The sequence below is a fragment of the Lactuca sativa genome, chromosome 5 (genome assembly GCF_002870075.4).
Source record: "Lactuca sativa cultivar Salinas chromosome 5, Lsat_Salinas_v11, whole genome shotgun sequence".
Taxonomy (NCBI): domain Eukaryota; kingdom Viridiplantae; phylum Streptophyta; class Magnoliopsida; order Asterales; family Asteraceae; genus Lactuca; species Lactuca sativa.
The window spans coordinates 119,986,419-120,010,278 of NC_056627.2; the positions used below are offsets into that span (position 1 = coordinate 119,986,419).

The 23,860-nt window shown below is 40.2% G+C and overlaps 1 protein-coding gene across 1 annotated transcript; it reads right to left on the bottom strand.

Moving 5' to 3' along the window:
* Positions 1–981: 981 nt before the first annotated feature.
* LOC111893455 (clathrin interactor EPSIN 1) lies at positions 982–9,029 on the bottom strand. The gene is made up of 11 exons (XM_023889517.3): positions 8,854–9,029; positions 8,712–8,763; positions 7,470–7,549; positions 7,326–7,404; positions 7,095–7,178; positions 6,445–6,590; positions 5,773–6,024; positions 4,122–4,279; positions 2,666–2,823; positions 1,582–1,948; positions 982–1,427 (listed from the first exon to the last, which is right to left on the bottom strand). The coding sequence occupies exons 1-11, from the start codon at positions 8,892–8,894 to the stop codon at positions 1,180–1,182; spliced, it is 1,665 nt and encodes a 554-aa protein (XP_023745285.1). The 5' UTR covers positions 8,895–9,029; the 3' UTR covers positions 982–1,179.
* Positions 9,030–23,860: the final 14,831 nt, after the last annotated feature.

Below are 23,860 nucleotides of genomic sequence, written 5' to 3' on the forward strand. Positions count from 1 at the left end.
TAGAATGACTACTTCAATTTCACATAGGAATCGATACCACTAGAGAGGTATGTTGTCTTTAACCGGTGGTAGGAGATCCACATACCCTTTTTAATTATTTATACTAATGCTTAGTAATATCTGTTTTATATTCCTATTCACCTTAATTTTTTAGGTACAAATTAAGGAAGAGGATTCTCGGCGCACCAACATAAAGTCAAACGTACGTCTTGCAAAATATGTAATTAAATTAAATAGCATATTTACTAATCGACTTATTGTAAAACTCTTGATGACATTTATGTATAATAATATATTTTGTATGACTTAATTCTTAATTTCAATGTTTAATATTTGAAAGTTCATATATGAAACCTTGGATGTTTTCGTGTAATTAAATAGTGTAATACAAAGTTTATTAGTTCAATATTGTTTATTAATAACTCATTCAAAACAACTTATTTCTTATTTTATCCAAAAAAAATATTATCAGACATAAGATAAGTAGATTATATTAATGTTATACAAAAACTTATAATATATATTGGATATTATAAAAGTAAAAGTAAAGTTTATAAGGTAAAAGTAAAGTTTATAAGGTATATATTGGATATTAATGTTATACCCGTTTTGGCGGGGAATACCCGTCCCCGATTGGGGCGGGTCAACTGGGTTCTCCACCGGGTCGGGCGGAATTTTCATCCCTAAAACCGCCTGTCCTTTTGAACACAAAGATCCATTAAATCCTATTTGTTATAATTTTAGTCTAACAAATAATATAGGTGAAGGCTCGAATAGTTTAGTTGTTAGTTGAGGGACCATGTATGGGATATTCTGTTTATAGAGTGATAAACGAAGGGTTTGTCAAAGGATAGGAGCTCTCACACACCTTTTCCATCTTCATTGATAATTGTCCTAATATACGCTTAGGGTAGATTAATACACATACGTAGAGAGAGAGAGAGAGAGAGAGAGAGAGAGAGAGAGAGAGAGAGAGAGAGATTATTTAGCAAAAGTGCAAGGTACCAAGATATAATAAACTCTTTGTAAAACAACCGAAACAGAGTCATAGTTCCTTTAGTACACACAATTTAACATATCCATCCACACATGTCCCAACCGAACCGAAGGATTTCACACTCATTTAATCAGTCAGATACATTTTAAAAGCAATTGCATAAAATTGAGGAAAATGAATTTTTACTTTTGGAAAGAACCAAAATGATTTTGATTGGCAGTGCTGCTAAGGCTAGAGAAGAAGTCATCTATATCGGTGGATGATGATGATGATGTAAAAGCAGGGGGGGATTTACCAAGCCCAGATCCCATACCCATGGCTTGACCCATGAATAAAGAATTTGGGAGCCCCTTTTCCTTCTCCTTCTCCTCGGGTCCCGCAGATAGACCACCCACGATGCCCACATCTGTCAGATCCACCTTCTTGGCCGCTGCACCAAATATATGAGAATGAATACAAGAAATCATTACCATTATATATATATGGCTACAAAGTTGCAATCAACTTTTGGTCCCACTGCTATTGCATTGAATTAGAACTCATGTTAATCATGGAACAAAAAAAAAAAAAGATAAGATACTTACGTCCAGATATATTTAGATCAATTAGACCACGGCTCAAAGAATCAGCCCAAACTCCAGATTTGACTTGAAAGCCATCTTTCTTTGAGGAAAGAGGAGGAGGAGGAGGAGGAGTTTTAAGATTTTGGTTGTTTAAGCTATCTGTCTCTGTATGAGAAGAAAAGGAACCAAAAAAGTCTGAATTATCAAAATCAGTCATTGGGACAGCAGCAAATGGGTCAACTATTTTGGTTGGTGTCGTCGTGTAGGATTCTGAAGGCTTATTAATCTCGGGTTGGGATTGGGGTTGCACTGCTGCTGCAAAAAAGTCCATGGCTGGAATAGCTGCACAACTTGCAGGTGGAGGAGAGGCAAAAAGATCAACTTTAGTCTGCAGCACAACAATGACATGCCAAAACTCTACTTTATTAATTACATCCAAACAAACAAACAAACAAACAATGTGGCCTACTTTTACAGCTACCTAGTAAAGTTAAATGCAAGAAATTGCATTCTACTTTCACTCTTTTTTTTTTTTTTTACAACATGCTACTTCTAAGTTTTTCAGCGTTAATTTTTTCTATTACTTTAAAAAATCTACCCACATTTACATGTGAATATTGCTTTGTATGTATCTATCTAGATTCTAGATGACATACACAGACACGGACGGGTAGATGTTTCCAAGTCCAATACTGTAATAGAAAAAATCAAACATGGATGTGTATGCTAATACAAAAAACAAATCAATCTATTTCATACTTTTTGTTTAAAATCAAAACCAAACTGAAGAAACTCGGTTTCCAACCCCAAAAAACCAATATTCTTGGTTTTTGTTTCTCAGTTGTATAAAGCAATAAAAATAGGAATCAGTTACATGGATTTGTTTAAATCATATTTCATGAAGGACGTACTTGTAAATTTATATCTAACATAACATAACATAACGACTTGCTTTCAGTCTTTTTCTTTTTAGGACAGTACATTATACAAAAAATATAGCACAGTGAAAATTGAATGCACTGGTATTTGGAAGGATAATAAGGAATTTTTTTCACATAATGAATTGAAATGTTGTTAAGTTTGGTATGAGAATTAACAAATTGACCTGAGATCCTGCTGATACAAAAGCGGCATCAGCAAACAAATCAACCTCTTCTGACTTGCTATTTCCATTACCATTAGAATTCTCTGTGGCATCTAAAAGGTCACCAATCAAACTTTGTCCAAATAAATCCACTTGTGGAGAGCTTGCAGCAACCGCCTCTGCCAAACACCCAAACTCTATCTATGTAAGCTCCACAAATCAAGGATATACTTGCTAAACAAAAACCGCCTTCAATCCAACAAATAACATCCTACCTTCATTATGCTACTTGAAAAATTCTACCCAATACAAACCAAATTTCACACCTATAACTACCAACAACTTTATATATATATATATATATATATATATATATATATATATATATATATATATATATATATATATAAAACAGTACCCTCAAAACCATTAATGTAAGCACCGGAAAGGAAAGGCACACATAACTAAAGAAAGTAGGGTAAAGTATACTTCCATTAAAACAAAGCAATTTTCACAGTTGTAATTAGGTATAAAAAATAAAAATAATAAAATAATAAAACTGAAACTACAATGCTGTAATTAGGTGGATTTTTCAAAGTACGATGCCTTTATAAGAAGAAACTGAAAGTACAAGATTGTAATAAAAAGAAATGGCAGTATGATGCTCTAATAAACAATTAAATGAAAGTAGGTTGCACACATGATCTAATGCAAGAAATAGCAATGTGCTTCCATTAACATGTTCATTATAGCAATCGACATACATTTCAGTATTATTCTACATAGAAAAACCTAGACAAGCATAGCAATTTCATCCAATACAAAGTTATTTTCACTGGCATAACTTTTTGTAAATATGATCTTCTGATATATACTTAGGTGGATTCTTCAAAGTACAATGCTTTTTCATATAATATGGGATTGGGGAGCAACCTAGATTATACCATTAAGAGGATGGTAAAAGTTGCACAAAAAATACACCGATAAAAGTAGATAGAATCATAGAACAATATAACTAATAGAATTCAATTAATTGAGGAAAAAATCGAAGAAACTTTTGTTTTGTGGATAAGGGACAAGGTAAGTGAAAAAGTTGTTTGTCAATTTTAGACAACTAGAATAGAAGCAAGAGGAGGAAAACATGATAGATACCAAAGGAACTCAACAGTTATCTCAATGTTTGAAAGAATTCCATGCACATGCTTTCAATTAATTTGTTTACTTCTGTTTCTCCATATTTACAGCATTGTATTTAGAAAAATCTACCCAATTATAGCAATATCATCTGAATACAAAGCAATCTTCATTGGACATCCTAATAAGCAAAGAAAAATGAAAGTACAATGCCTTAATAAAACAAAGTTGAAAGCGCAACACAGTAATACAGAGAAATGAAAGTAGAATTATATATAACATGCAAATAAACGAAAGTATTGTTGCATTTAGCCCAAAAACTGACAAAAAGAGGAAGGCTTACTTGAATTTGATGTTCCTCGGGGGTCAAAATCATCAAAATCATCATCATTGTCATTAGAAGGTGCACTCACGCTTTGCAACCTAATCGAAGAATTTTTATCAGCAGCACTCTTTACTGATGCTTTTGATGCACCACTAGCTGAAGAGTCTTGAATTGTGCTGGCATCCAACTTTAAGCATTAGCAACAAGACTTAAATATAAGAAAAACGCAACGCAATCAAAGTTTACATCAAATTATCTAGTAAATGCCACTATGAGTAAAATGATATATGAACATATAAACATCTTTCATGGTGTCTTCATAATTATGTCACCAATTATGCACTTGATTACATACAAACTATAACAACCTTTTGCAGCCATCAGGTTTTATAAATAGATTAAAATCATATCAGAATTACCCACCCGTTTAATTTGACTGACATTTTATTATCATCATATAAATCAAATCAAATCAAATGTGTTAAACTAACTCTACATGATGCTTCTATTTTTATTCTTCTTAAAAACACTTACTCTCCACTCACCAGGCACTAATACTAGAGTCTGTTCCATCAACTACACCTCTTCACCTACTGGGAAGATGATGGGGACATTATTTGTAAAATTAATAAAACTATCAGTTTATTCACAGCTCCATTCTTGTAAGAGGGTGTTTTGTTTTGTTTGCTAAATGTTTTGGAAGATATTGGAATCTGTCAAGGGAATCAGAAGTTAAAGGCTTCAAAATCTGATTTTTTTTTTTTTTTTTTTTTGAATTCTGTCATGTATTTGGTTTGCTGGAAATGGAATGGAATTCGTTGTTCATAAGCATTCATGATCGAGTAGAGGAAAGCAGATAGGCAAGAGACAAAAGGTGTTTACTTGTGAAATTCTGGGGCTCAAAGGGTATTTTAAGTAATTTTTAACAAGGAGGAAATGTTTGGTATTAGAATGGAATCTTGAAATCTATCTGTCGAAGGATGCTGTGAATTGCCACAGAATTCATTTGCAATCAAACTCAGGGTTAGACAATTTCCAGAAGAATATTTCCTTCATTATGTAATGTCACCACCTCCTACAAGGAAAAATTAAGTTGCAATCTTCAGGCAGCAGCATTGCATCCTTTCAGTTGGTATCTGATATTTAAGAACCTTAGGCGGTATGGCTTGTTTCTTTTATACTTAATGGACTTATTGGGGACATGACTTATTCTGGTGAGCTATATATATATATGAGTGTTTCTTTTTAACTTAATGGAGAGAGAACGACGGAACTCATTCAGTTTTAATTTTCCTTCCATCTTCTCAAGTGTGCTGTCATTTTCACAAACATTTTTCTAAATGTCAATAATCCAGACAACACTTAATGGGAAAAAAAAAAAAAAAAAGAGCCTAAGACATCACACACGACCATGATCCCAGGTGAACTAAAGTTTAAATAAAACGAATGCTTCTTAACCAAACAATTTATGCATAAGAAAGCTCTGGAAAATACATAAATTTTAATGCATATATTATTTATGCAGGCAGCAACATTTCACCTTTTTTTTTTCAATTTATGTAACAAAGTGGTTTCTTAGACGAAATACGCATTTTAGGAATAAAATATGCAACATTGTACATTCTTAAGCAAATACGTATATTTTTTTAAACAAGAATAAAGATGATACCTTCCATGTCGAGACGAGCCTTTCTTAGAGTTAGAGGCTGAGGCACTCCCCGGGGTACGTGGTTTATATTTACCTGGTTCAAACCTATCTTCCCCTGATTTTTCTCTCTCCTTAAAACTATCTTTGAATGTTTCACCATCTTTTGAACTACCAAAACCCCCATATCTATCGCTTTTCTGAAAGTTACTGCTGCTAAAGGAGGCTGCTGACCCTGACTTAAATGTTATTCCCGTTGATGATAATCCAACATACCTAATAACCATAAATAATATCACATCATTAAATTTCACACTTGTTCCAACCCTCAAAAATTATTTCAATCACCCAACTTTTGATGTTGTGGAATTTTGTATTCTCTTGTTCCATTGATATGAAACTCTGTATTTGGTGTTGATGTGGACATATATGACATACTACTAGGTTTATTCAAACAATAACAGTCACCAAGTTTCAGTTTTGTTCCAATCTTAGAAATTGTTGAACAAATCCCATTTAATCAAATTGATCACGTCATATCATATGGCCAGATCAGAGCCACGTCAACAAAATACAAAATGCCATAACAATAGAACAAAATTGAAAGTTGAACGCTTGAAAAAGAATTTTCAGTGCCTAGGTGTGAAACATATTTAGTGACATTGTCCAGAAATAAGAATGGGGAGTGTCACTTACTTATCACGAGTTGCAGCAGCTTTGTTTCTAGCTGCTTGTATCTTATCTTTATCATTCAACAGAGCCACTATGGTTTCAACCTTTTTCCTCACATTAATTCCACTGTCCTTCCCGTTTGGCTCAACATATTCGAAACATGAGAGCGACTTTGTGATTTCAAAGATTCAAACAGCAATAATAGAATACGTTAACCACTAACAACAAGCTTCCATTTTGTTAAATCCCATTCCTTAGCCCAGGGGTGTTTTTTTCAATCAATCATGGAATGGAATGAATAATTGCAACATAACCCACTTTTATATATCATATGTAACTTTTGATGAGATAGTTTTTTTTTAGAAATAAAAAAAATAACTAAGAAATATTGGCTTTATTAGCACTTATTTGGGTTTTATGAGCTTTTAATATGTCCAATTATGATAAGTTTTGTAAAAAAAAAGTTCATTAACTATAAACAAAATAGCCTGTAAAGAAGAATTAAGTTTACATATAATATAAAAAATTGTAGAAAACTCATTTCATTCCTTGAGGGCAATCAAACATGATCATGGAATGTAATGAGTCATTCCATTCCTTCGTTTTCATCCAAACCAAAAAGACCCCAAAAGAACTGACAAAAGAAAGATTCTAGAGCTGAAAAAAAGACTTACAGAGATCTGGAAAGTATGTTCTATGATATCATCAACTGCCCGCTCAGACCCATTTGCCACCAAATACTCTATCACAGCTAATGCCTGGAATAAAATGTCTCAGAACAAGACATACTAAATATATACATATATAAGATGTAATGTTTTGATTTGAATTTGAGGCACTGGAAACAACAAGAGATTAAACAAATGTGAAAACAAAAGATAAATGTTATTGGTATTTGGTGGTACCTTGTATACATGACGCCAATTGCGGTCAGTTTCAGTTAATCTAGCCCACAGAACATTCATAACCATCTGACATTCAGAGCTGGAACACATAGCGAGTCAGCCAACAATCATCTAACTCAATCATAGTAAATTTTCACTACTTACAACTTTTTAGTTGCCTGTGCAATCTCTGCCAATGCAGTACCATGTGGACCCCAAGGTTCATCATCCGTTGCATCTAATACCTGTGCCAAAATCAACAACCACAATTACCAATTCAACAGATCCATCACATTCACAGCTATGAGCTATCTATCATTCTCAGTGGATCTTGGTTAGGAAAGCTTCAAAGTGGACAAATACAAATTGATTCACATCACCTGTTTCAGCCAACCATTTGAAACAAATCTATCATATGAATGGACGGACCCACTATACCAACATGAAATATACATTCATTTGCTTTAATTCTACTTCGGGTCGGATTACAGCTTAGACATCACAGCCCAAAACTCTTTTGGTTACTTACTAATAACCTTTGGAACATGAACTCAAATCCAGAAAAAAACAACAACACAAACATATTTTAAAAATAACTTGGTCCAACATACTTTTAGATGCATACCATGATGCCATAGAAAGAAATTTAGGCAAGGTCATGATCAAATGCATTATGCATCCCATCCATGTATCAGAGCAAATCGTGCTACTGTGATCACAAAGCATGCTCTTTTGACATTATTAAATTACAACTTAATACTACCACATCAACATCTAATTATCGGAAGAATGACTATACAGAACCATGAAAGATTACTATATGCACAGCAATGACCTAAAATAATTAGTTAATCTACATAAATTCATCCAAAATTTGCACCATTATCAATAATTTGATATAACATATGTAACATCAAAGAGTGTGTTTGAACTTGAGCATACTATTCACTGTTTGAAACTTGAGATGCATTTTCACTTCGGAAACTTGATATGCGGGATCCTCAAGCTCAAAATTCACCAACTAAGACGATAAAATACTTCCATTCTAAAAAAGAGCCATACTTCAATTGCTATGATACCTTTCAAACGCAAAAGTGATATGCGTTTCGTTGCACTAATACCAACATTATTCCATTTGTAGTATGCGCTATAAAGTTTAATCCAATCACAAATCTTTTTTCTCAAAATGTTCAAATTCAAATCAATTTCAAAGTTAAAAGTTACTTTTTGTTATTGTTAATTACCCGATTTACCATTTCCAGTACCACAGTGAACCCATGTCAACCCTAAATCCTGGAATCTGAGTGATCGATTGCCCAAATGCTCAAACAACACATTCGTACATTCCTTTCTGAGAGCTAAGATCACAAAATTAATGCAAAAAAATAAGGTTGTTGTTGTTATTACCTTCTGTTCAATCTCAGGAACCTTCAATACTTTCAAATTCACCTCTCTCTTTCTGCAATTGGGGAGAATCCAATGAACGTTGATTGGATATCGAGGAGCGTATACATCTAATTTCGTAAAAAAAATGGAAAACAGAGCTTACATCTCACGGACAGTTTGATCGATAACTTTCATGAAATCCATCTTTGATCTGTAAGAGAACCGATGAATGACGAATTGGGATTTTTTTTTAACGAACGAGAATGGATCTACGATGAAACGTTTAGGTACCTTTCGCTCGATATCAGGGGAGATCGAATCGATATAGATCTATATAAGGAATTTTGTAGTTATAAACCTTTTGAAAATAAATAAAACATAAATACTAGGTTAATGTCACTTAAAATGTCCATTTCTTTACCGCATAAAGTTGAATGTTGTGGGTTAAAAACGTCATTTATAGGAAAGGTGAAGGGGTAAGTGATTTTCCTTTCTTAGTAGGCATCTCAACAACCAAAGTACGGATCGCAAAAAAACCCGAACCCCGAAGATTTTGGGGCGGGTCGGGTCACTCTTATCGGGTTTCGGGTCGGTTTCGCATCATTATCGGGTTTTTAGTTCGGGTTCGGGTCAGGGAGTGGGGTATGTATGCCCCGACCCGAAAAATTATATATATATATATATATATATATATATATATATATATATATAAAATGAGATTTCATCCCTCTAACCCATTTCAGCCACCCGAAGACTTTAACCTTCAATCCCATCACGTATTCTCAATTTCTCACTATTGTGATGAATTTAGTTACGATATTAGACTTTAGTAATTTCTATTTGGTTCACTTATGTTAAGAACTTATTTGTATTTTAAGCATTTGTAATGTTTTAATTTCTCAATTGTTTCATTGTAGTTTTCCTAATTTTTTCTGCCACCATTTTCGGGTCGGGTTTCAGGTCCATATCGGGTTTCGGGTCGGGTTCGGGGATATTTTTAGCCCCGACGGGGCGCCCCGATAAGAAACCCGTCGGGTTCGGGGACAAATATAAATATCGGGTTCGGGTATGGGATATGCCGTCCCGCCCCGAACCCGCCCCGTTGCCATTCCTAAACTAAAGGGCTTTCTTGCCCAGCGGTATCAGGTGGTGTCCTTCCTCTTTGAGATCGATGGTTCAAGTCTCGTTGTGGACATAGGTGGAATTAGTGTTAGTTTAGGAGTAGATTAGTATATTTGTATTTGCCGGTTCAAAAAAAAAGTTGGCATCTCAATAGCATGAGTTCTCTCTTTGGCTGAGGTACATCACTTTCATTAAATGTTTACTAGGCACTAGGGGTAACATTCCTCATGTATTATATCAGTTAAGTAAAAAAAATTAAATATAAAAGTTTAAATATTTAAAAATTTTGAATTTATAAAAAAATAAAAATAATAAAGAATTATTAAAATTGATTTTATTTTATCTTCCAAGTTTAAATAAATAAAGAAAATTAATTAATGAGCTTTAATTTGAGAATTTTGAAATAAGAAGGTAAATCCATTAATTAAATTGATATTTATTTATTACTATATTTATTGTAATTAATACATTAAAATATTATATGAAATTTATTAAAATAAAAAACTCATAAAATCACATGTAAAAAAGAAATTAATTCAAAATAACAACAAAATGACATTTGTCAAATTCAATGAGAGTGTGATATGTGGCAAAAAAAAAAAAAAAAAAAAAAAAAAAAAAAAAACCCTTCAATTATGTAACATCCGGATTCTCAGGTATATTATTTTACTCAATTATTTTTGGAGTTTGTGGAAGAACTCGGCGAGTTGGAGCTTAGACTCGCCGAGTAGGGTCGCGGATTCTCATCCAGGTCACGACTGGACTCGGCGAGTCCACGCTGTTTATTGAAACTCTAATGTCCAGGGTTTGAGACCTATTTAAAGGGCCTTATGGCCGTCATTTGCGGCCATCCACCCCAGAGAGAAACCCTAAAGAGATCTAGAGTGTTTGTGAGGAAGGAGAGGTCAATCTTGATATTGGGTGGGTGTTTTTACAAGAAGGAAGTGTTTAAGGCAAAAGGAGGCTGAAGGAGGTGCGATTTTTGGTGGTTTTGAGCTCATAGAGATTGCATTGAGGTATTATTCTCGGACCTTCTTCAGTTTTGGTGTTGATTCTTAGTGTTAGGGTTTTCCTAACCCTTTTAGAGATTGAGTAAGTAGTGTATTTGGTCCCTCCTCGAGTTTATGTTCTGGATCAGGACATAAAGAGGTCCAGAGACCTTAACCCTTGGAGCTTTATGAGTCATCTTGGAAGTCATGAGCTTGGAATGACATTCTTGGGGCTAAATCACCATTTTGGACCATTTCTATGTTATATGTGTGTCAAGGTCCGAACTTTACGTGATAATCATGCTTGGGGAGGCCAGATCTATGATGGTATGGGGCAGATCTGACCTCAGAAGTTGTTTTGAGTTTGTGCATGTCATGAACTCGCCGAGTCCCAAGAATAGACTCGGCGGGTAGTATGAAGGTTGCCCGTTAATCACCCAGTAAGTGGACTTGCCGAGTTAGGGGTATGACTCGGTGAGTCAGGGAGAGTCAGGGGTCTGAGTTCAAGTTGGAACTCGTCGAGTTGTTCTTGAAACTCGGCGAGTTGAGTCGGGGTGGCCCCGCGATTCATGCCAGGTGGACTCGTCGAATCAAGGGAAGTACTCGGCGTGCCAAGAGAGAATCTAAAAGAGTTAGTGGACACGTGTATACTCGCCGAGTCGCCCAAGTGCACTCGACGAGTCGGGTCAAAGTTGACCGTTGACTTTTGTTGACTTTTAGGGTTTGGTCAGCAATGTGGCCTTTAGGCCAAGAGAGGGGTAAAATGGTCTTTTACCCTTAAGAGGGTGCCAAGAGAGGGTTGAGTCTAGTCTCGAGAGTTATATTCATGAGAGTATTTGCCTTATGTGCTAGGCGGTGGCGAGTTCGAGATTCAAGTACGAGGATATCTGCTTTCTGCTTGCTAGGTGAGTCTTCTCACTATACTTTACCTAGAGTGGTAATAGAGTCATGTGACTGAGTTATTATATGCTATCTATGTGATGTGTGGCACCGCATTATTTCTATGTGATTTATGTTGTGTGTATATTAGAGATAGGACCAGAAGGTCCACAGAGCTAGGACCAGAGGGTCCGTAGAGTTAGGGCCCAAGGGCCCACAGAGTTATAGCCTCGAGTGGCTAATATGTGCTATATGTGGTGTTTTTAGTATTATGTGTCAGTATATTTGTATGCTATTTATATGTTGAGATTTATTGTGATATATGATATGCATGATTCAAAGTTAGGACCCTTGGGTCCATAGAGTTAGGGTCAGAGGGCCCACAAAGAGCTGGGAATGGAGGGTCCCACTGAGACACACTGACCGGAGGGTCAACAGAGATTATAGCCTTGAGTGGCTAGTATGTGTTAGAGTGGTATTTTGGGGAACTCGCTAAGCATCGTGCTTACGGTGTTTTGTGTGTTGTGTTTCAGGTTATCACAGGATCACGGGACGGCACCGGCTCGATTGTACACACTAGAGGAAGCGTTTATTTGAGGATCCTGGTTTATTAATTGATTGAACAAAACAAAAAGTCATGTATTGTAAATTAACCAAAATGGAGATTTTTGTGAAAAGTGTTAAGAGATAAATGATTTTAAATGAAAATTTTGTTTTGAAAATTTCGGTGTTACAAGTTGGTATCAGAGCCTTGGTTTGAGGGATTCGGATGCACCTTCGGGTAAATCTGGACTCAAACTGAGGAAGTAAGAAAAGTTTTGTAACAACTCAAATTTTCAAACAAATTTTTCATTTTTAAAACATAATTATTTCCATTCAAACAAGGCATAAATAGTTTAAGTATTCCGTCAAATACAAATATTCAAAACCCCAAGATCATAAAAACAGTCTTCAGTGTGTATCGATCATGCCGGCGCCTTCCCACGGTCCTCGCTAGTACCTGAAATACATGCACAACAACTGTAAGCATAAATGCTTAGTGAGTTCCCCAATATACACTTACGCACATACGCCTTTCCAGGCCCTGACCTTCCGGTCCTCAATACAACGCCTTCCGGCCCATAACATAATCGCCTTCCGGCCCATAACATATTGCCTTCCGGCCCACATATCATACATAGCACATATAACAAATAACTTACCACATATAGCATACATATCACATATCATATCCGACCTTCCGGTCACAAAGTCAAACCCTTCCGGGTACAGTATAGTGAGAAGACTCACCTCGTAAATGCTGAAAGCTAGCAACTCCTGAAATCACTCGTGCACAATCCGACGAGCTACAACCTTCCTATAACATCACATGTCTCATTAACACTTATATCTTCTAAGGGTGACTATCCCTAAGAAGTCAGACTTAGGTCAACTCTGGTCAACGGTCAACGGTCAGCTCGACCGGACTCGGCGAGTACCATGGAGACTCGGCGAGTCTAGACGTCCTCCAACTTTCTGAGATTCCTTATCTACTCGTCGAGTACCCTCCTCGACCCGACGAGTTACCCTTGAAAGAATCGCGGGGCCACCCCGACTCCACTCGCCGAGTCTGAAGAACAACTCGGCGAGTCCCAGTAAATCTTCAAGCTACTCGCCGAGTCTGAAGAACAACTCGGCGAGTCCATGCCATGCAGACGAGCAACTGCTTCCTGAATTACGTATGGTCCCGAGATATACAACCATGGGACTTTCTGGACTTCTAAACATCTCATTACTGGGGTATAAACGTTTGGGTAATAACATAATAACCCATCTAATCACTAAATGGGTTTCATAAACCCTAACTTCATAAACACATCAAATAACAGAAGGGAATCCGAAATATTACCTGGAATATGCCCTCTCTGTGTCTCCAAACCGCAGAACTCGAATCCTTTGCTGTTCCTTTAGCCAAAACCCTTCTCCTCTTTGCCCCACAACCTCTTCAAGCCCTAATATCCTCCAATCTTGCTCTAGATGCCCACAGCCGTTTAGGGTTCCTCTCAATCGACTAAAAACGGACAATGACGGCATATAAGAGCATTATATACGATCCAAAACCGAACGGTTAGGGTTTCTGCTGAACAGCGTTGACTCGCCGAGTCTATATCTGGACTCGTCGAGTCCAGTCGCGGACCCGCGACCAGGTCTGCGATCCTACTCGGCGAGTCTAGGCTCCAACTCGCCGAGTCCCCTCTCAACTCACCCCAAAAACATAATTAAACAATACTTGAGATTTCGGGCTGTTACAACTCTCCCCCACTTGGATTAGACTTCGCCCTCGAAGTCTCACTCCGCAAATAGTTCCGGATGCTGCTCTCGCATCTCGCGTTCCGGTTCCCAAGTCATTTCCGATCCCTTACGGTGTTGCCATTGAACCAACACCGGGGGTACCTCCTTGTTCCTCATAACCTTGATCTTCCGATCTCTGATAGCCACTGGTCTCTCCGCGTAATTCAGGCTCGCATCCACCTGAATATCCTCCAATGGAACGACTACCGACTCATCGGCTATGCACTTCCTCAACTGCGACACATGAAAAGTGTCATGGATCTGACCCAACTCCGCTGGTAACTCCAACCGATAGGCTACCCGGCCTATCCTCGCAATTACACGAAATGGTCCAATATACCGGGGCCCCAACTTGCCCCTCTTCCTGAATCGAATCACTCCCTTCCAAGGAGAGACCTTCAGGAGAACGAAGTCGCCGACCTGAAATTCAAGCTCGGATCGGCGCCTGTCTGCATAACTCTTCTGTCGGCTCTGGGCAGTCAATAACCTTTGTCTCACTTGCTGAATCTGCTCTGTAGTCTGGAGCACGATCTCCGTGCTGCCCATCACTCTCTGTCCCACCTCTCCCCAGCAAATGGGGGTCCGACACCTCCTACCATACAACAGCTCAAAAGGTGGCATACCAATGCTCGAATGATGGTTGTTGTTGTAGGAAAACTCTGCCAATGGTAAATACGCGTCCCAACTACCCCCGAAGTCTAACACACACGCTCGGAGCATGTCCTCCAGCGTCTGAATCGTCCGCTCGCTCTGACCATCTGTCTGGGGATGGTATGCGGTACTAAAATGCAATTTAGTACCCAGCTCCTCATGGAATTTCTTCCAGAATCTGGAAGTAAAGCGCACATCACGGTCTGACACAATCGAGATCGGCACCCCGTGCCGAGATACCACCTCTCTCACATATATCTCCGCCAACTTCTCTGCTGAAGAACTCTCGCTGATGGCAAGGAAGTGTGCACTCTTCGTCAACCTATCCACAATCACCCAAATTGCGTCAACTCCCCTAGCAGTCCTTGGCAATTTGGTGATAAAATCCATAGTGATCTGTTCCCACTTCCACTCGGGGATCTCCAATGGCTGTAACTTGCCATGCAGTCTCTGGTGCTCAGCCTTAACCCTACGGCAGGTCAAGCACCTCTCAACGAACCATGCCACGTCCCTCTTCATACAGGGCCACCAATATTCCTTCCTCAAATCCAAATACATCTTTGTAGCACCAGGATGGATCGAGAATTTCGATCTATGAGCCTCTTCCATCAAAGTAGTACGCGTACCGCCCACGAACGGTACCCAAATCCGACCCTGAAATGTCATAAGCTCTCGCCCATCCTTAACGAACTCCGAAATTAACCCCACAACCCGCTCTTTCTTCTGCATTTCTGGTCGCACAGCCTCTGCCTGGGCCCCACGAATAGTGTCCAATACTGGAGTCATCACAGTCAGTCTCAAGCATACGTCTCGCAATGGAGTGCTCTCCGCCCTGCGACTCAATGCATCGGCTACCACATTAGCCTTGCCTGGGTGGTACAGGATCTCACAATCCTAATCCTTGACCACATCCAACAACTCGGCGAGTCCATGCCATGCAGACGAGCAACTGCTTCCTGAATTACGTATGGTCCCGAGATATACAACCATGGGACTTTCTGGACTTCTAAACATCTCATTACTGGGGTATAAACGTTTGGGTAATAACATAATAACCCATCTAATCACTAAATGGGTTTCATAAACCCTAACTTCATAAACACATCAAATAACAGAAGGGAATCCGAAATATTACCTGGAATATGCCCTCTCTGTGTCTCCAAACCGCAGAACTCGAATCCTTTGCTGTTCCTTTAGCCAAAACCCTTCTCCTCTTTGCCCCACAACCTCTTCAAGCCCTAATATCCTCCAATCTTGCTCTAGATGCCCACAGCCATTTAGGGTTCCTCTCAATCGACTAAAAACGGACAATGACGGCATATAAGAGCATTATATACGATCCAAAACCGAACGGTTAGGGTTTCTGCTGAACAGCGTTGACTCGCCGAGTCTATATCTGGACTCGTCGAGTCCAGTCGCGGACCCGCGACCAGGTCTGCGATCCTACTCGGCGAGTCTAGGCTCCAACTCGCCGAGTCCCCTCTCAACTCACCCCAAAAACATAATTAAACAATACCTGAGATTTCGGGCTGTTACAAGTTTTCAAAGAAATAATTTTCTAAACCGAATAAGAGTTCAAAGAGAAAGCGAGAAAGAGTAGTGTGTACAATCAGCTAGAGCCCGAACGGTGATTTCCCAAAATACCCTTACTTTTGTGTTATGAGATATTTATGATGCACTTTATGAGATATTATTGCATGCTAGAGACAGGCTATGTATTTCATATCTTAGGACTAGAGTGGCCTGATTTATGATGCCTTAGCCTAGGAATTGCTGTTATATGCGTTGTGCTTTTGAGTATGTGATGAGTGAGAATATTAGTTGGAATCCTTTAGGGGATTTGAGTAGAGGAGTGATCTAGGGGAGATGCCTAGATAAGTACAGTGGTGCTTATCGAAGGAATAGTTAGAACCCACGATGGGTAGAATTGCAGAGTTCGGTGGTACTTTCGAGGATGAGCAGAGCAAGTGGAGTTATCACCCAGAGTGAGTCCTATGTATTCTTCAATGCCCGAATGCTGCTTGCTTCATGCTTTGTGGAACTCTCGATGATGGGAGTCAGCTACCAAGTGAATATGACGATATTCAGGAGGTAGATGGTTTGCATCATTAGTAGCTCTTCAGCAGCTGATGACAGAGAAGTGGGAGGACCAAGGAAGAACCTAGAGAGTAACCTTAGTCAGATGAGTACACTGACGGAGTAGAGCATTTCGCTGAGGAGCGAGCACACGTGGTGGAATTAGTGAACGAGAAGGTTGAGCAGCTACTTAGGAGCTCTGGAATGGTCCGTGTGGAAAGTATAGGTAGATGTGGCAGGTAGTATGGGCCCGTACTACTGAAAGCAGAGGACCCATACTCGATACGGGGAGTATTCTGGAGGTTCTAAGTAGCAGATTGAGGAGAAATGTTATGGTTCGTGTACCATACATCGGCGCAGATTGAGGAGTGATGTTATGGTTCGTGTACCATACATCGGAGCAGATGAGGGTGATGTTATGGTTCATGTACCATACATCGGAGCAGATTGAGGAGTGATGTTGTGGTTCGTGTACCATGCATCGGAGAAGATTGAGGAGTGATGTTATGGTTCGAGTACCATATATTGTAGCAGGTTGAGAAGAGACGTCATGGGCTGAGTACCATGGTTCCTAGCAATGATGCTTGTGATTCTCTAGTTGCCCGGTCAGGATTGACTGCTGGAATTTGGACACGATGGGGTTTTAGGCCTGAGGGCCATGATTGAGTTCGAAGAGGCATCCCTTGAGAGGGAGGTCGATAATATTTCAGAGTATTTTGGTAAGATGAAGAGGAGGCATTTATGGTGGAATGCGGTCTGAGTGAGCCTAGCCGATGGAGGAGATGTCACCTTTTGTGACTGGATTGGAGCTATTTATGTTTCCCGTGGGAAGAAGGAGAGGCATGAGATTTCAGTTTTGGGTTTAGGAACAAACCCTACGGGTCGACATTGATGACGATTTTTCCACCAGAGTATCAGGCAGCATGTCTGCCACGAGGAAATGATCTACCATGAGCAGGTAGTCAATGGGGACTGAAATGGTCAAGGAGTACATTACACCCAAATTGAGTATAGTAAGGCGTGTAGTATCGGTAGCTGTGGGTAATCCAGTCGAGTATATCAGAGCGGTGGCTCTTCTGTCTATGATGAGTATTGAGTATGGTAGTGGAGTCCCTATTCTTGTGACGATTCATGTGTTGGAGCGGAGGCTGAGAAGTCAAGGATGGAGAGTAGGATGATTTATTGTTTCAGTCTAAGAGTCAGTGATAGTACTGGACAGTTGGGGTGTTCGGTATTGGGATGGTATGAGACTTCGAATGGCTAGAGGCAGTCGTAATGAGGAGTTCCTGAGGATTTCATCGGAGATTTAGGGTAATTGAGGGTTCTTGATCTCTTCGTGGGGAGGACATTGGGCATTGTGTGGCACTTTCCAAGCGTAGTTGCGATGTTTCTGGTGTAAACCGTCTGTGGGGTAGATTGTTGATGCGTCAGATAGTGATGGTTCGAACCCTAAGTGGGGGAGAACCGGGTGGTTTATTGAGAGAACCAGAGATTTGTGCAAGAGCGGTTAGGGGTTGGATACAGAAACCTGCAGCTTGAATTCATGAGATCAGGGTCATTGGTGATCAAGGAAAGGTGCAAGGCGAGATAATGCATGTGGTATATGTTTGAGAGAAGGATGGGTGTCTCCACGGCGGGTGGTCAATGGTCAGGAATCTGGTGGTGGTCAGAGTCGTTTCAAGTGGAAGGCTCGTAATGATGGTATGGGCAGTTGAGAACTTCTGGGTCGAAGATTGTCGAGTAGCCAACTCCCGGGCTGGGATGTGTATTCTTGCTTGGATTTTGAGCAGTAGAGGAAAGGGTTTCGGAGGATCATCAGTGTGTTCTGAAGAGCTAGTGCCTTCCTTGTATTCCAATTGAGTGTTTGGATGTACTGAAGTTGCGCATTGAGTGAAATAGGAAATTATTTATGGGATTCAGAGGAAATGTATTGTTGTATGTGTATGATGCTGGGAGTAAGAGAATCAATGGTAGAGGCGGGACATTGTGATGCTACGGGGAGCCGTAGTACTCACAAGTCAGAGAGAGAGAGAGAGGGAGAGTCGTGATGCTACGGGGAGCCGTAGTATTCACCAGTCAGAGGGTGTTGTGATGCTACGAGGAGCCATAGTACTCACAAGTCAGAGAGAGAGAGTCGTGATGCTACGGGGAGCCGTAGTATTCGCCAGGCAGAGGGTGTTGTGATGCTTCAGGGAGCTGTAGTACTCACAAGTCAGAGAGAGGGAGTCGTGCTACTGTGGGGAGCCGTAGTACTCACTAGTCAGTTGACGTTGTGATACTACGGGGAGTCATAGTACTCACTAGTCAGAGGCTGTCGTGATGTTGCAGGAAGCCATAGCACTCACTAGACGACAAAAGAGTGGGATGATGGAGTGTTCTCCGAACAGTGTATGATGCAAAAGAGTTTTAGGCTTGAGTAGCCCTAGTATTGAGTTTATGGAGCCTGGTGGTTAAACTGGGGCGAGACTGGGGTCTCCGTCTCTGTCGGGAGAGTCAGCGATATGCGCAGGAGATATGCGCAGCAGACACCAGAAGTCAGAGTTAAGTCGATCTTCGTTTGGATTGTATGTTTCGTATGAAGAGAAGAGAATTTCGTGACTTGCATGTCATTAGGCCGGGATAGTGGTCACAGGGAGGAAGTTGGTGATATATTTGGATTATGTTATATGTAACCTTTGGAGGTTCAACTGTGGAGCCAGAAGCTGAACTGGTACTTAGTATCGAAGAGGGATATGAGAAATGAGCTAGGGTTTACCATGGTGATGTCTGAGGACACTTCAGAGCGAGCGAACGATTCAGGCGCTCGAGGGCATGCTTCGGGCATGTGTGTTAGATTTCGGAGGGAGTGGTGTCACGAAATTGCCATTGGCAGAGTTTTCCTACAACAACAGCCATCATTAGTGCATCGGTATGCCACCTTTTGAGCTGTTGTATGGGAGGAGGTATCGGACCCCATTCGCTGGGGAGAGGTAGGGCAGCGTGTAATGGGTAGTACCGAGATTGTGCTTTAGTCGACAGGGCAGGTACAACAGGTTAGACAGAGGTTGTTGACCGCCCAGAGTCGCCAGAAGAGTTATGCGGACAGGCGCCGGTCCGAGCTCGAATTTTGGTCGGTGACTTCGTGCTCCTGAAGGTCTCTCCTTGGTAAGGAGTGATCCGATTCAGGAAAAGAGGCAAGCTGGGGCCCCGATGGATTGGTCCTTTCAAGGCGATTGCGAGAGTAGGCAGGGTAGCCTACCGTTTGGAGCTATCTGCGGAGTTAGGTCAGATTCATGACACCTTCCACGTGTCGCAACTGAGAAAACGTATAGCCAACGAGCCAGAAGTGGTGCCATTAGAGGATATTCAGGTGGATGTGGGCCTGAACTACGTTGAGAAGCCGGTGGAGATTAGGGATCCGAAGATCAAGGTTCTGAGGAACAAGGAAGTGCCTTTGGTGCAGGTCCAGTGGTAGCATCGGAAGGGGTCAGAGCTTACTCGGGAGCCGGAGCGGGAGATGCGTGAGCAGCATCTGGAGTTATTTGCAGAGTGAGACTTCGAGGGCGAAGTCTGATTCTAGTGGGGGAGAATTGTAACATCCAGATTCCCAGGTATATTATTTTACTCAATTGTTTTTGGAGTTTGTGGAAGAACTCGGCGAGTTGGAGCTTAGACTCGCCGAGTAGGGTCGCAGATTCTCATCCAGGTCACGACTGGACTCGGCGAGTCCATGCTGTTTATTGAAACCCTAATGTCTAGGGTTTGAGACCTATTTAAAGGGCCTTATGGCTGTCATTTGCGGCCATCCACCCCAGAGAGAAACCCTAAAGAGATCTAGAGTGTTTGTGAGGAAGGAGAGGTCAATCTTGATATTGGGTGGGTGTTTTTACAAGAAGGAAGTGTTTAAGGCAAAAGGAGGCTGAAGGAGGTGCGATTTTTCGTGGTTTTGAGCTCATAGAGATTGCATTGAGGTATTATTCTCAGACCTTCTTCAGTTTTGGTGTTGATTCTTAGTGTTAGGGTTTTCCTAACCCTTTTAGAGATTGATTAAGTGGTGTATTTGGTCCGTCCTCGAGTTTGTGTTCTGGATCTGGACATAAAGAGGTCCAGAGACCTTAACCCTTGGAGCTTTATGAGTCATCTTGGAAGTCATGAGCTTGGAATGACATTTTTGGGGCTAAATCACCATTTTGGACCATTTCTATGTTATATGTGTGTCAAGGTCCGAACTTTACGTGATAATCATGCTTGGGGAGGCCAGATCTATGATGGTATGGGGCAGATCTGACCTCAGAAGTTGTTTTGAGTTTGTGCATGTCATGAACTCGCCGAGTCCCAAGAATAGACTCGGCGAGTAGTATGAAGGTTGCCCATTAATCACCCAGTGAGTGGACTTGCCGAGTTGGGGGTATGACTCGGTGAGTCAGGGAGAGTCAGGGGTCTGAGTTCAAGTTGGAACTCGCCGAGTTGTTCTTGAGACTCGACGAGTTGAGTCGGGGTGGCCCCGCGATTCATGCCAGGTGGACTCGTCGAATCAAGGGAAGTACTCGGCGTGCCAAGAGAGAATCTAAAAGAGTTAGTGGACACGTGTATACTTGCCGAGTCGCCCAAGTGCACTCGACGAGTCGGGTCAAAGTTGACCGTTGACTTTTGTTGACTTTTAGGGTTTGGTCAGCAATGTGGCCTTTAGGCCAAGAGAGGGGTAAAATGGTCTTTTACCCTTAATAGGGTTCCAAGAGAGGGTTGAGTCTAGTCTTGAGAGTTATATTCATGAGAGTATTTGCCTTATGTGCTAGGCGGTGGCGAGTTCGAGATTCAAGTACGAGGATATCTGCTTTCTGCTTGCCAGGTGAGTCTTCTCACTATACTTTACCTAGAGTGGTAATAGAGTCATGTGACAGAGTTATTATATGCTATCTATGTGATGTGTGGCACCACATTATTTCTATGTGATTTATGTTGTGTGTATATTAGAGATAGGACCAGAAGGTCCACAGAGCTAGGACCAGAGGGTCCGTAGAGTTAGGGCCCAAGGGCCCACAGAGTTATAGCCTCGAGTGGCTAATATGTGCTATATGTGGTGTTTTTAGTATTATGTGCCAGTATATTTGTATGCTATTTATATGTTGAGATTTATTGTGATATATGATATGCATGATTCAGAGTTAGGACCCTTGGGTCCATAGAGTTAGGGTCAGAGGGCCCACAGAGAGGTGGGACTGGAGGGTCCCACTGAGACACACTGACCGGAGGGTCAACAGAGATTATAGCCTTGAGTGGCTAGTATGTGTTAGAGTGGTATTTTGGGGAACTCACTAAGCATCATGCTTACAGTGTTTTGTGTGATGTGTTTCAGGTTATCACAGGATCACGGGACGACACCGGCTCGATTGTACACACAAGAGGAAATGGTTATCACTTCATATTATTTATCTTTTTTTGACATTATATTAAATAAAAAAATACAGTTATTAAACATACATCAATATTTTTTAAATAAAAAAATATGAACTTAAATAAAAATAATATTTTTAAAATTCAACATACATTTTACTAATAAAAAAACATTAATAAAACATTGAAATAAAAAAAATACTACTCATCGTCATCGTTGTCCTCACCGTCGGCCTCTTTCTTATGATTTACGTTCTCATCCTCCTCCTCGTCGTTGTGGTCTTCAAATTTTCATTGTCATATGTGCTTAGTCAAATCTTGACGTAGATTGTGATGTGTTTCACTGTTCTGTATTTCCAAAAGCGTTGTAAAGTATGTTAGGTTGTCGACTTGTATTACTGCAGGTGGATTTAGGATATCATTCGCAGTATATGTACAAATAGCGCTACCCTCTTCTTCTATTATCATGTTATGTAAAATAACACATGCTTTCATCACCTTCATCAATTTTTCCATATCCCATGCTCATGTTGGATGTTTGATTATGTGTCACTTCTGTTTAAGGACTTTGAATGCCCGCTCTACATCCTTCATTGTAGATTCTTGTGCTAACTTGAACGATTTTTGTTTTTTATCGGTCGAATATATGTATGATTTGACAAATGTAGTGTACTCTGGATATATCCTATCACCAAGGTAATATCCATAATTGTATTCATGTCCATTTACAACGTATGACATGTTTGGTGCTTTACCTTGCAAAATGTCGTTAAATAACGGAGATGCTCCAAGCATATTCAGGTCGTTGTTTGACCCTGTCATACCAAAAAATGCTTGCCAAAACCAGAGGTTCTGTGAAAAAACTGCTTCTAGTATAGCAGTATGCACACCATGATCACCTTGCGTGAATTACCCTCGCCGTGCATTGGGACAATTTTCCCACACCCAATGTGTACAATCAATGCTACCTAGCATTCCTGGAAATCCATGTTTAGCTTGATGAGCGACATACAACTGTTCGACATCACTTCTAGTCGGATCTCGCAAGTATATGCCACCGTAAAGCTCTATAACATACTCACAAAAAAGATATGTGCATTCTCAACCGGTCCTCGCACATATTTTTAAATATTCATGTGACAACTTGTAAAGTCAATCCAATCAACCAAACGTCAGACTTATTTCTATTGCCTTTTGGCCTTGTTAAAGGCCATTTTAATGAGTTCTAAGCCTAGTACACTTAAGGATTGAGTGTTATGAAGTATTAGCTCGAAATCAGAAGGTTGCACCCGATCCAGAAAACCCAACACAAGAGGTTTACAGTCGTAAACCCTGTTCACGGCTGTGAACAGTCTTCTAGCCGTGAACCACCCATCATATGTAAGAGATTGCTTCATTTTTTCTTCATTTCTCCAAACTCCAGCCGTGAACTACCCGTTCTCTCTCATGTATCATCCAAGAAAAGCTCCCATTTCACTCCAAAAACATAAGTGTATCATCCCTATTCTTGATCATGCTTAAGAACCCCTTTTTTCTAGCCTTGATTCACCACTCTTTGTCACCATCTTCAAGATCTTCAAGGGTTTACAGTCATAAACCCTTCATAGGATCTTGGGCCGTAAACCCTCCCAAGGTCGTGAACTCCTAGAGTTTGGTCGTGAACTCCTTGTGATCAATTACATGTGATTCGAACACTCCATTGTGAGTGATTCCTAGTTCCTAAGGTTGTTTCCCTTACATGTTAGTTGC